Raw genomic sequence first — 11,461 nt, 5'->3', positions numbered from 1 at the left:
TATATATATATATTGATCAAAAGACGATTAACCAATCCTCGAGGCTTGAGGCGAGACAACTGTCTTTAGGGCAAGTAGTGTAATTAGCGAGGAGGTGTGGGGGTAAAAGTGGAAAATTGCGATAATCTCATTTGCTTTGATGGGACGGAAATCGGGAAGACATGGTGACGTGAGCAGCAAGCGAGTCGAACGAGACAGAACAGAAGCTTGGTTAAGTGGGACCCACACAGGGAGACAATCCGGAAAAAGCCAACTTATTAATTCCCATCCATACTCATTCGTGGTCGTCATATTTACATTATTCACATGGCTCCTCTGTCACACACACACACACACATATATTTAGACGTGTATGTATATGTGGGCGTTGTGTGAACACTTGTTATTTTTTTTTTTATTGGGTTTGGATTAAATTATAACAAATGAGGAAACGTTAAATATCTTCGTAATATTTTTATACGCAAATGACAAAGGAAATAGAGATTCTTTGAGGAAAAACCGATTTACCCCCGCTTTAGTTCGAAGAATAAAAACAATAAAAGAATTCGGGTATGTGGGTTGACTTTGTCACTATGTTCAGCCTCACGTCACGTGCATGGACGGTCGCAATTCTCAATTACACAGCATTATATTTTATCGATTTATCAACCCTTCGCATAAAACCCACAACCCATTTGTTCAAATCCCATCCATATATATTCATTTTCATAATGTACGGTTTATTTTAATATCATTAAGATTAAGTGAACTTACTACATATGTTACGCCAAATTCTAACTGCTGCTCATGTGTACATGCTCGTCCGTACATACACGGTATTCTATACAGCGGTACCACAAATATATACATAACTTTTTTTTATAAGTTTGTAAAACCAAATACAAATATTAAAATATATGTATATATTTATTGCAAATAAGGAAGCTAAAAGACGGGAAATTCCAAAATCTGAAGCCCTCTCATTCATCACATGGGCCCATTAGAAAGTCCAGTAAGAAATTCTCTCGTCTTTCAAAAAAGCCCAAAACTCAAAACCCCTCCGAAACGTCAGGTTTTCACCCAAAAAAAACCCTAGCGTACGGCATCACCATTTCCGTCTATCCTTCTCCTCCACTAAACCATTGATCTCCAAATCATATAGATATAGACGATATCGTAGCGATTATTGTATAAACCATGGGGCTAATATATTGAATATACCAATAAAATTATCTAAAAGATGAGCTGCTATCTATAATTTGGTTATCTTTAGTGTTAATCTAAATGACCATAATCAAGATTAGATATCCAACATTTGATAACCAAATTGATTAAAAAAAGAATAAAATTTTATTTTTAACTCATGTTCAAATCCCGATTTGGGAAGACATCTTCATTCTTTAAAGATGTAATTGAACCAAAAATAATAAATTTTTGAATTATCAAAAAAAATTAGAGTGCATTGGTTGAAATAGAATGATTAGTCAACACGATATCGTCTTGGGATGGACCGTGAAAGATACGCCAACTTGGTGGGATATTTATGGAGACTGACTTGGCCCCAGAAGAGTGGAACCCATTTGCCACGTGTCACGTCTTTGTCCAGAGGACCACGAGTTCCTGGGTGCCTTGACCGTTGATTTATTACGCCACTGATTCCAACTTAAGCTTGAATTGAGCCGTAGATTATCAATGTTTAATATGCACTCGAATGTATGTGAACTAAGGTTTAATGTCAAATAATTTATTATTTAAACTAAGGTTTGGTTTAATTTGGTCAATACCTCGTATTTCGTGATGTACGGTTTTCAGACTTTTGGGTCCTTGAATGTCTGAACACAGTTTCGCATTTGGGGTTTATATATATATATATATTTTGGATTTCCTCTGGTCAAAATTTTAAGAAAAGTATTTTAATTTGGGTTTACTATTCTTTCTACTTCGAACAATCTATACGGTAAACTACAAGCTTGATATTTTTAGCATTTTATAAAGCATTTATACATTCTACATCGTCCGCTTTGCCAATTGAATTTTATTAACCGTAAGTATTTATGTATTGTTAATTTGTTATTTCTTTGTAGTCATAAGAAAATCATTGTTTAAATCCACCAATGGTGATGTATGTGTTGGTAAATCGGTAATAACAGGCCAAACAGGTGGGTAGATTGGCCCCTGACGGAAAAAAGGTGTCGGCGACAGCGTCAGCGTCATATGTTCATCTTTCGTACACTTTTTTGTTGTTGGTGTCTGCAATCGAAATTAGCCAAAAAAAAAACCCTAATAATTTTAATGATAAAAAGTAAATTAGTTAATTATTAATCATTTGTCCCAATCGCGACGAAGGAGAAGAGGAGGAGGAGGAGGCCGTTGTTGTAAACCGTCGCGGATACATAACCCAACAACGGCCTCTCAGTTTGGCCTTCTCGATTTAATTATTTAAAAAAAAACTGAAAAAATAAGTTTTATTTTTTCATGGAAAAAAACTGGCCCTAATATTCGTTCTTCTTCGTCAATACTTTCTGGATTTTTTTCCCATTTGTTTTTCTGTTAAATCGGTTAGGTTCTTCGGTGGATTCATTCATCACCGTCTTCTCTTCCTTCGTCGATCTTCTTCTTCCCGGTCACGGAGGGGAGAGATAGAGCGGAATTTCGTGTGCGGAATCGGATCGTGTTTCGGCGTACCAATGATTTCTCGCTATGCGTTGGCTTCAGCACATCTCGTTCTCGTCGTCTCCGTCTTCTTCGCCTTCGTCTTCGTCCTCGTCTCTAAAACCGGCGTCGTCGTACTCTGAATCTCCCGATCGCGATCGGGACCGTTATCGTCGTCGCGGTCTCCGGTTTCACGGCCCGAAGCTCACGCGCCAGAAGAAGCTCCGGCACTTGACGGATCTCGACGTCTGGAGAGGCCGGTCGTCTTCATCTCCTTCGTCTGCGGCCGAGCCTGGGTTGACTCGCTCGCCCAGCACCCACGCGGTGATCCCGCGGTCTTCCTCTGCCGTGCCGTTGCCATTGCCTTTGCCGTTGCCGGAAGGCGATGGAGATGGAAGGAGGCAGACATGGAGAAATTTAGGGGACGGCAAAGGAGTGGAGGATAAACTCAGAGATGGAGATAGGGATAGGGTTAGGGATAGAAATAGAGCTGATGCTGCTGTAGATCGTTTGTCCTGCAGTCCTCCTTTGAGCAGGTAATTTCTTGCATTTTTCTGCTGAGATTTGATTCGAATTCGGAAAGAAAGAAAAGGGGTTCAAGTGATCCTAGCTTTTTGTGTGTGTCAAAATATGGCAATTATGGTTTAGTTTAGGGTAAAGGGAATCATAGGCAGCATTATTACCTTTTTCATGTGATAGTCTAAGAGTGTGGATACCAAATAGCCATTCCATTTCTCCGTATTTGTAAATGTGCTGTCGGGATTCGCGTTATGGATATGTGAAGATTGTGTGATTTAATCACGTTTTCTGTTTTCTGCCCCTAGAGAACCAACTTCCTTTTTTGTAGTAACATTGTCAGATCTAGTCGTGTTTAAGTTACCTCCAAACTAAGCATATTCCCTTTATGTGTTCTTAGTGTCAATGCTTCTGTCCCTGACTGGAGGAAGACCACGGAAAATTCGTACGCAGCAGTGAATCAAGATTCGAGTAGTAGCCGGAGAAATGGGTATTGGGTGAACATTCCAACTATGAGTGCCCCTACGAGTCCATATGCGAGCCCTATCCTCAGTCCGCATAGGATGAGTTCTGGCGATGTGTTACCATTGTTTAACATGGCCCCGAGAAGCAATCAGGTCTGGTCAGCGCCAGAGATGCCATTTGATGTCTCAGGGCTTCCTCCTCCAGCATTTTATGACCCATTCAGTACCGACAACTCTCCAATTCATAGTCCCCAACCCAACAGTCCACGCCGACAGGCCAGAAGCCCTGGTGGGCCGTCCTCCCCATTGCATCCCATGCTATCCCCTGAGCATTCAGCTACCCCGCGAGATGGTATCTCGTCACCATTGCATCCAAGACTGTCTGTTGATGTTACAACTCCAAGGCGTGAGAATTCCAATGTTCACCCACTGCCTCTCCCTCCTGGAGCTGCTGGGTCCTCTTCAGCTTCTGCTCCCATCTCCCATGTTCCTCTCAATCAGGACTCCAGCCCCATGAATTGTCAATGGATTAAGGGGAAGCTCATAGGGCGTGGAACATTTGGAAGTGTTTATGTTGCCAGCAACAGGTACTGGTGGTGAATTCTTTAGTCCTACTTTACCGTTTAGCTAAGTCGCGATCTGCTTTTGTTTTTGTTCATGCTGAGTTATTCTTTTCATTCTTTCCTTGTTCAGAGAGACTGGAGCATTGTGTGCAATGAAGGAAGTTGAAATATTTCCGGATGACCCAAAGTCTGCAGAGTGCATAAAGCAATTAGAGCAGGTAATAACTAGCACCAGAATTTAGAGCGTTTGACTGACTCCTGTAGATAGGAATAATGTTCTTGCCTCTCTTTGGCTGTTTTTTCCTGTCAAACTGACCACCTCAAAATTTTGTCTTGGATTCAGGAAATCAAACTGCTCAGTAACCTTCAGCATCAAAACATTGTGCAGTATTATGGTAGTGAAATAGTGAGTACAACTTCCATTTGTTAGCATGAGTATATATATATATATCATTATCTTGCCTGAAATTCATTGAATTATTGACTAATTTTTGTGATTATGCAGGTGGAAGATCGTTTCTTTATCTACCTGGAATATGTTCACCCGGGTTCAATTAACAAATATATCCGTGACCATTGTGGTGCCATGACGGAATCTGTTGTTCGGAACTTTACACGTCACATTTTGTCTGGGCTGGCTTACTTGCACAGCAAAAAGACAGTCCACAGGTAAACTCACAACTTGGTGCTATCGAATCTTTGAGTTTTCTTTCGTGTTTTGAGGCTTAGCATACTTGAACTTTTATGTTTATTAGGGACATCAAGGGTGCTAATCTCCTGGTTGACGCTTCTGGTGTCGTTAAGCTTGCTGACTTTGGCATGGCTAAACATGTAAGTTTTAGTTTCTCCTGCCATGTATTCTTAACACGCGTTCTGTATATATTGACAATGTTCTGGAGGATCTAAAAGCATCAACATTTTCCGTTTGGGTTGGTAAAATATGGTTGTGTTCTTTATTTTTTTTTTCAGCTTACAGGGCAAAGAGCTGATCTGTCTTTGAAGGGAAGCCCGTACTGGATGGCACCAGAGGTAAGTAATTCTCTTCTATGAGATGTGAGACTCTTCTTCTAAGCTCAAAACCCTTAACTTTATACCGATCACTTCTTTTTCTTTTCAGCTAATGCAAGCTGTGATGCAAAAAGATAATAACTCGGATCTGGCATTTGCTATTGACATATGGAGTTTAGGGTGTACAATTATAGAAATGTTCACGGGGAAGCCTCCGTGGAGTGAGTACGAAGGGGTAAAAAAGCAGACACAGAAACAGACGTCCTTTCTTTGAGCTTAAAATTGAACCTTTGCTTAACTTTTACTTCAACTTTTGAATATATATATCAGGCGGCAGCCATGTTCAAGGTGATGAAGGATAGCCCACCGATACCCGAATCAATGTCAGCTGAGGGGAAAGATTTCCTAAGATTTTGCTTTAGGAGAAACCCAGCTGAACGGCCGACTGCAGCTAAGTTGCTTGAACACCGGTTTCTAAAGAACTCTCAGTTGCCAACCTCACCCTCTCCACCTACCGACGTTTCCACTTGCTCCCAATTGTTCAATGGCATGAAACTAACGGTTAGAGTCTGGTGCTTTGAAATCTTTTTAAAGAAAGCCATTGACGGGGTGATAGATATAATATAACCAATTGCTTCTGACAGGAACATACCGGTAGGAAGGCAGACTTCAGGCTAGATCAGGCTCCAGCTTTTCCCAGCTTCAGAAACAAGAATAAAAAGGCCACAACACCCTCAGACAGGTAAAAAAAAAAAAAAAAAAAAAAAGACATTCTTTGAAATCAAACCCAGCTGTGTGTTTTCTCTCTGGTCTTTTCCCACGTTCTTCATTTTTGTCAACAGTGAGAACGGACAACAACGGTATCACAGCAAGGAGCCGCCGCCCAATCTAACAGCATCGACTACATCACGTCTGTCTCCACGGTCCACGCTGGAGGCAATTCCGAGCCCTTCTCCTCCGCGCTTGGTCCCCTCTGCAAGCACCGCCTCCTCTTCCGCCTTTCCCCACCGACCTAACAGAAGACGAATGTGCAAGTCTTCTGATAACGTGTAGGTCCTCTTCCTGTTTCTGCTGCTTCATATCCTTGGGGACTTTCCAGAAGCTGCTGCTGACACTGCTCTACGTATATACATACACACACACGCATGCACACAGATATGTTCGTATCTTTGCATATAGCAGCATGTGTGTGTGGATGTGTGCTTTTGTTTTTGAAAACTTTTTTCTTTTTTTTTGGTGGGGCGGAAGTGTAATCTCTTTAATCCGATGTTGAATGAGCAGAAGCTTCTGTTTTTGGTTTACTCTGTTTTCTTTCTGAGGTTTGTGTGTATATATATTTTTAAAATCCCACGAAGTTTGTGGTCAGCTTCTAATGTACATTTGGTTCAGGATCTGTTACTGTTAGTATCGATGTAGATTTAATTCCAAATTTAATCAAATTACTTCAACCAACTTCCGTTGCTTCTCTTTCAGGGGTCTCAGGTTAAATGAGAATCTCGAAATATGTAGGATGATTATTTCAAAATTTTAGGTTATTTTAAAAACTATCAATTTTGGTTCGATTCGATTTGCTTCAATTTTATTTTGGTTTGATTCGGGTTTTTATTAGTAAAATACAGTTTTTCAAAAAAAATGTTTGATTATTTTGTTATTTAATTTTTCCATTTTTTCGGATTTAGAAAAATGTTTGATTTTTAAGTTGTATTCGTATTCGATTTGATTAGGCTATATGATTAATAACCAGTAGGGATGCCAATTAAGTACGGAGTCCAAAACCCGGTCCGAACCCACCCAAAAATAATAAGGATATGGATCTAGAAAATATAGGCTCATTAAATTTCGAACTTTCAGACCTCGAGCTAAATGGATTGCGGGCCAGTCGAACCGGGCCAGTCGGGTCTCGGGCCGTGCTTGAGGCCTACTAATTTTTTTCTAATCTTTTTTCTAAACCAAAGCTATATCTCTCTATGATTACTCTAACTTTTTTTTAATCATATTGCATCATATATTAGATAATCTTTTTTGTATTATTTTTTTTACTAAATTAAACCTAATACTTGCTATTTGATTATGTTTTTTTGTTTTATATTTTTTATCTCACTCTAAATTAGTTTTGTTTCGTATTAGTGGGTTGTATTTTATTTTTCGATGCACATAAACATATGTGTTATATTTATATATATATATATATATATATATATATATATATATGTATATCATTATATGTATGAGTGTCTTTGAACCAAATGATGAAGTTTTATCTAGGTTCCAATTAACACTTTTTAAAGTGATAGAAGCTTTTATTTTTTAACTATATATATATCACACATATATATATATATATCAATTTATATTTTTAAAAGTGTCGAAACTTTCAATTATATATATTTTTAAACCTTTGTTTGCATATGAACATATTGATTCTTTTTTTACAGGTTTTAAATAAATTACATCATATAATATATTTTTATACTATATCTTTTTTTAATGTTTCATATTATTATTATTATTATTATCATCATCGTAGAAAAAATATTTTTATTTGATAAAAAATCAAAGCCCGGTCTGAACCCGTTCGAAGTCCTATAGAGCAGTACTCCGGATCATCGATCCTAGACTCGAAAAATAAATAGACAGACCAGTCTAACCCGAAAAATTATAGACCCGAATTGAATCCGACCCATCCCGCCCATTTTACACCCTAATAACCGGTCATCCAGATGGGATTTTAACCTTTTTTACACGTATATGTTTATCCCACCACCCTTTTCTTATTTAAAATAAACAAAGCATCTAAATTATTTTGGTTGAGATAACACTATATATCTTCTTCACCCATAAAATAAAATTTAGACATTAACTTTTTTTTAAAATATAATTTCCATAATTTTTACTAAAATCAAACGTTAGATATTAATCATCTAAATTGATTAAAATAATGGGTTTTTTACTATTATCTGAAAAATATATTTTCAACCATATGCATTTGAATAAAACCAGAAATTCCCCCAATAAAGTCAAGTTCAATGATGTCCGCTGGTAGAACCAAAACATATTATTTCTTGGGGGGAAAAAAAATCTATCCCATAGTGTTCGGTTTTTAATTTGAGGAAAACTAATTGGTGTGTCCTACTTCATCTTTCTATGGATAAATTAATTAAATTTGACATTATTAAATGTATAAATTCATTTCATAATTTGCCACAAGTCATTCGTATAGTCACACGTGTAAAACCACAAACCATTGTTACACAAACAGGCCCGAATATTGAACTTCAAAATTGGGCTAATGGGCCATTGTACTTTATCGGGTTAGACCGGACCCGGACAGCCCAATCCACCCAATTTCTTACGTCTCGTTTCATGTTCTTCCCCTTCCTTTCCCCTCCGATTTGGTTTCCTCCATTGATCTCACTCTCTTTTCTGGCATCGGTCATTTTGCTACGGTCATTTTGCTCTGCGTTTGGTTCGGATAAGCAAATGAACTCTTGATTCAACACGAATCTTCGAGGTAAATTAGATGAGCAGTGCGAATTCCTTTATGAATTCGTCGTTATCCGTCCAGATCAGATCGATGTTGTGTCCTTCTGCTTGATCTGGATCATATTGTGACATCGAGTGTTCTTCCACATCCGTTCTCGTATGGTTTCGTTGCGGTAACTGAATTGTATGGTTCGGGGTTCGTTTGATGAGTTCAGGAAAGAAGAGCAGCAATGGAGTGGGCGACGGTGCAGCATCTGGATCTGCGACACGTGGGTCGCGGCGTCAGCAAGCCGCTGCAGCCTCATGCCGCCGCGTTTCATCCCTCTCAGGCCATCATCGCCGTCGCTGTCGGCTCCTACATCATGGGTAATTTGACATTTCTCGTGATTCTCATTTCCGCAATTGTGTTTCTCTTTTGTTTTTGGTGATTTTCGTGTGTGGTGTCGATATTCTTGGTCGCGCTGTGCTGGTTATGGTGGAGAATTAGTGATTGGATGTTGAATCTAGTGATTTTTCTGTTTGTGTTGCAGAATTTGATGCATTAACGGGGTGTAAGATTGCTTCTATCGAGATTGGATCTCCAGCCGTTAGAATGGCGTATAGTCCTACCAGCAGCCATGCTGTGATTGCCATTCTCGAGGTTCATCCACTCCACATCCATTTAAATTTACCTGTGAATTCCATATTAGTAAAGTTGCTTCTGTTTTGCCCTAATTCCATCTTGTATCTCATATGAACTACGGATCATCATGTTTCTCCCTTCCAGACTTTTGAATGCCTCTTTGCTGGATCTTGTAGGATTGTACGATTAGATCTTGCGATTTTGAAACGGAACAGACTTGTGTCTTGCACTCACCAGAGAAGAAGAGTGAGCACATTTCATTAGAGACGGAAGTTCATCTTGCTTTGACGCCTCTCCAGCCTGTCGTGTTTTTTGGTTTCCCGAAAAGAATGAGTGTGACAGGTGGTTTTTTCTGTCTCCAATATCTCCTGTATTAGTCAGTTAGGTGTAGTTTCCCAACTTGTATGACTAGGTGCTATGTTTCTCTTCTGAATTGCTCCTGATGCTCTTTCTCTTTGGTGAAGTTGTTGGAACCGTTGAAGGGGGAAAAGCTCCAACAAAGATTAAGACGGATTTGAAGAAACCAATTGTAAACCTTGCCTGCCATCCCCGTCTCCCTGTCCTGGTATAGTATACAACATGCTCATTTCACATTTTCCATCTTCAGTCCGTGCTGTGAGTGTCTCATATTCCCTTGACATACTTGCTAAATTTCTTTGATCCCATGTATTGTCTTTCCAGTATGTCGCATACGCAGAGGGGTTGATTCGTGCCTACAACATCCATACTTACGGTGTTCTTTATACACTACAACGTGAGTTTAGGACGAGTTACTTTTTCTTTTTTCCTTTACCTTATAAGATATTATGTGGGATGGTTGCAACTTACGGGATATCTCATGGAAAAATTTTCTTTTTCTTGCAGTTGACAATACTATTAAACTCATCGGTGCTGGTGCATTTGCTTTTCATCCCACATTGGAATGGATTTTTGTTGGAGATAGGCGGGGTACACTTTTAGCTTGGGATGTATCAACTGAAAGGCCTAATATGATAGGAATGTAAGTTAATCCTGGTTGCATTCTGCTTTCTGTGCATTTTTCTCCCCAGCTAGCTTCAATTTTGTATTGTGCTTTTGTATTAATCATTCCTGGAATCCTGATAGTTATCTTTTGGTACCATTGCAGCACTCAAGTTGGTTCTCAACCCATCACATCAGTTTCTTGGCTTCCTATGTTGCGTTTACTTGTCACTGTTTCCAAGGATGGAACTCTTCAAGTGTGGAAGACACGTGTAATAATAAATCCCAATCGTCCTTCAACACAAACTAATTTTTTTGAACCTGCCGGTGAGCTTACTTTCTCTTCAGGTGGACCCAAAAAAGATGGGATTATATTGTTCTATGCATTTTAGTTTAAAAAATTTTCTTGTTTTTGTGCAGCTATGGAGTTGATAGACATCCCTCGAATTCTCTCTCAACAGGGCGGGGAAACAGTTTATCCCTTACCACGAATCAAAGCTTTAGAAATTCACCCAAAGCTGAATTTAGCAGCTTTGATTTTTGCAGTTAAGAACAGTAATTTAAGTTCTTACTGCCATTCTTTAGTGAGGTTTAAGTATGGGATCTCTCTCTGACATAGAGTTTTCTTTGGCAGAATATGGCAGGCAGTGACAACATTCAAAATCGAGCCACTCGCACCAGGGAAGGAAGAAAACAACTCTTTGCTGTTCTGCAAAGTGCCAGGGGATCGTCAGGTGAATCTGAAACCTTAATTTTAGTTTTGGCCATGAACTAGTGATTTCTTGATAAGAAGCTATATGAGGGTTGCCTGAGATTCACTGCTATGCTGAATTGCTGATGTTAACAAGGGTAGTGGGTTCAATCTAAATTTTGTTGGATTCTTGTATCCTTGTTAGTTGTTACGGATTTGCCTAACTACGGAGTTGATTTGCAGCCTCTGTCTTGAAGGAAAAGCTTTCTTCGATGGGTTCCTCTGGAATTTTGGCTGAACATCAACTCCAAGCTCTACTACAAGAGCATCATCACAAGGGGTGGGTGGGATCTTATCCCTTGCAGATTAGTGTTGAACTTTTCCTGAAAACGCCTACTAGCATAATCAGTGAACTTGTTCCTTACGAAATTATTCAAAATTGTTCCTTTGTCACCTGCTTGGTATCTTAATTTTCCATTTTTGCAGGCAGCGTCAATTGACAATTTCGGATATTGCAAGGAAG

The 11,461-nt window shown here is 39.1% G+C and overlaps 2 protein-coding genes across 2 annotated transcripts in view; both read left to right on the top strand.

The window, feature by feature from the left end:
* The first annotated feature begins 2,336 nt into the window (after window positions 1–2,336).
* Window positions 2,337–6,586, top strand: LOC104819224 (serine/threonine-protein kinase BCK1/SLK1/SSP31-like). Its single transcript, XM_010549201.1, has 11 exons — window positions 2,337–3,167; window positions 3,548–4,198; window positions 4,305–4,392; window positions 4,518–4,580; window positions 4,680–4,843; window positions 4,930–5,005; window positions 5,144–5,203; window positions 5,292–5,417; window positions 5,513–5,743; window positions 5,827–5,924; window positions 6,025–6,586. Exons 1-11 carry the CDS (start codon window positions 2,680–2,682, stop codon window positions 6,233–6,235), a joined length of 2,256 nt encoding a protein of 751 aa, XP_010547503.1. The 5' UTR covers window positions 2,337–2,679; the 3' UTR covers window positions 6,236–6,586.
* A 1,976-nt stretch (window positions 6,587–8,562) lies between these two features.
* LOC104819223 overlaps window positions 8,563–11,461 on the top strand; it is an 8,969-nt gene continuing 6,070 nt past the window's right edge. Inside the window, exons 1-12 of the mRNA XM_010549200.2 lie at window positions 8,563–8,693; window positions 8,881–9,031; window positions 9,196–9,305; window positions 9,464–9,629; window positions 9,752–9,852; window positions 9,969–10,041; window positions 10,152–10,287; window positions 10,414–10,574; window positions 10,668–10,792; window positions 10,882–10,981; window positions 11,182–11,278; window positions 11,425–11,461. The exon at window positions 11,425–11,461 is cut by the window's right edge and continues 21 nt beyond it. Of these exons, the coding sequence (XP_010547502.1) occupies window positions 8,896–9,031; window positions 9,196–9,305; window positions 9,464–9,629; window positions 9,752–9,852; window positions 9,969–10,041; window positions 10,152–10,287; window positions 10,414–10,574; window positions 10,668–10,792; window positions 10,882–10,981; window positions 11,182–11,278; window positions 11,425–11,461 (1,242 nt within the window). The 5' untranslated portion in view covers window positions 8,563–8,693; window positions 8,881–8,895. The remainder of the gene's footprint in view (window positions 8,694–8,880; window positions 9,032–9,195; window positions 9,306–9,463; window positions 9,630–9,751; window positions 9,853–9,968; window positions 10,042–10,151; window positions 10,288–10,413; window positions 10,575–10,667; window positions 10,793–10,881; window positions 10,982–11,181; window positions 11,279–11,424) is intronic.

The sequence above is a fragment of the Tarenaya hassleriana genome, unplaced genomic scaffold (assembly GCF_000463585.1).
Source record: "Tarenaya hassleriana unplaced genomic scaffold, ASM46358v1 Cleome3, whole genome shotgun sequence".
Lineage (NCBI taxonomy): Eukaryota > Viridiplantae > Streptophyta > Magnoliopsida > Brassicales > Cleomaceae > Tarenaya > Tarenaya hassleriana.
This window is presented reverse-complemented; position numbering and strand designations above follow the sequence as displayed.

Excerpts from the sequence above, each read along its gene's own strand:
- LOC104819224 (XM_010549201.1), top strand. The coding sequence starts at position 2,680 with ATGCGTTGGCTTCAGCACATCTCGTTCTCGTCGTCTCCGTCTTCTTCG. Across the intron at positions 5,418-5,512 it reads CGTGGAGTGAGTACGAAGGG|GCGGCAGCCATGTTCAAGGT; the intron begins GTAAAAAAGCAG and ends TATATATATCAG. Across the intron at positions 5,925-6,024 it reads GCCACAACACCCTCAGACAG|TGAGAACGGACAACAACGGT; the intron begins GTAAAAAAAAAA and ends TTTTGTCAACAG.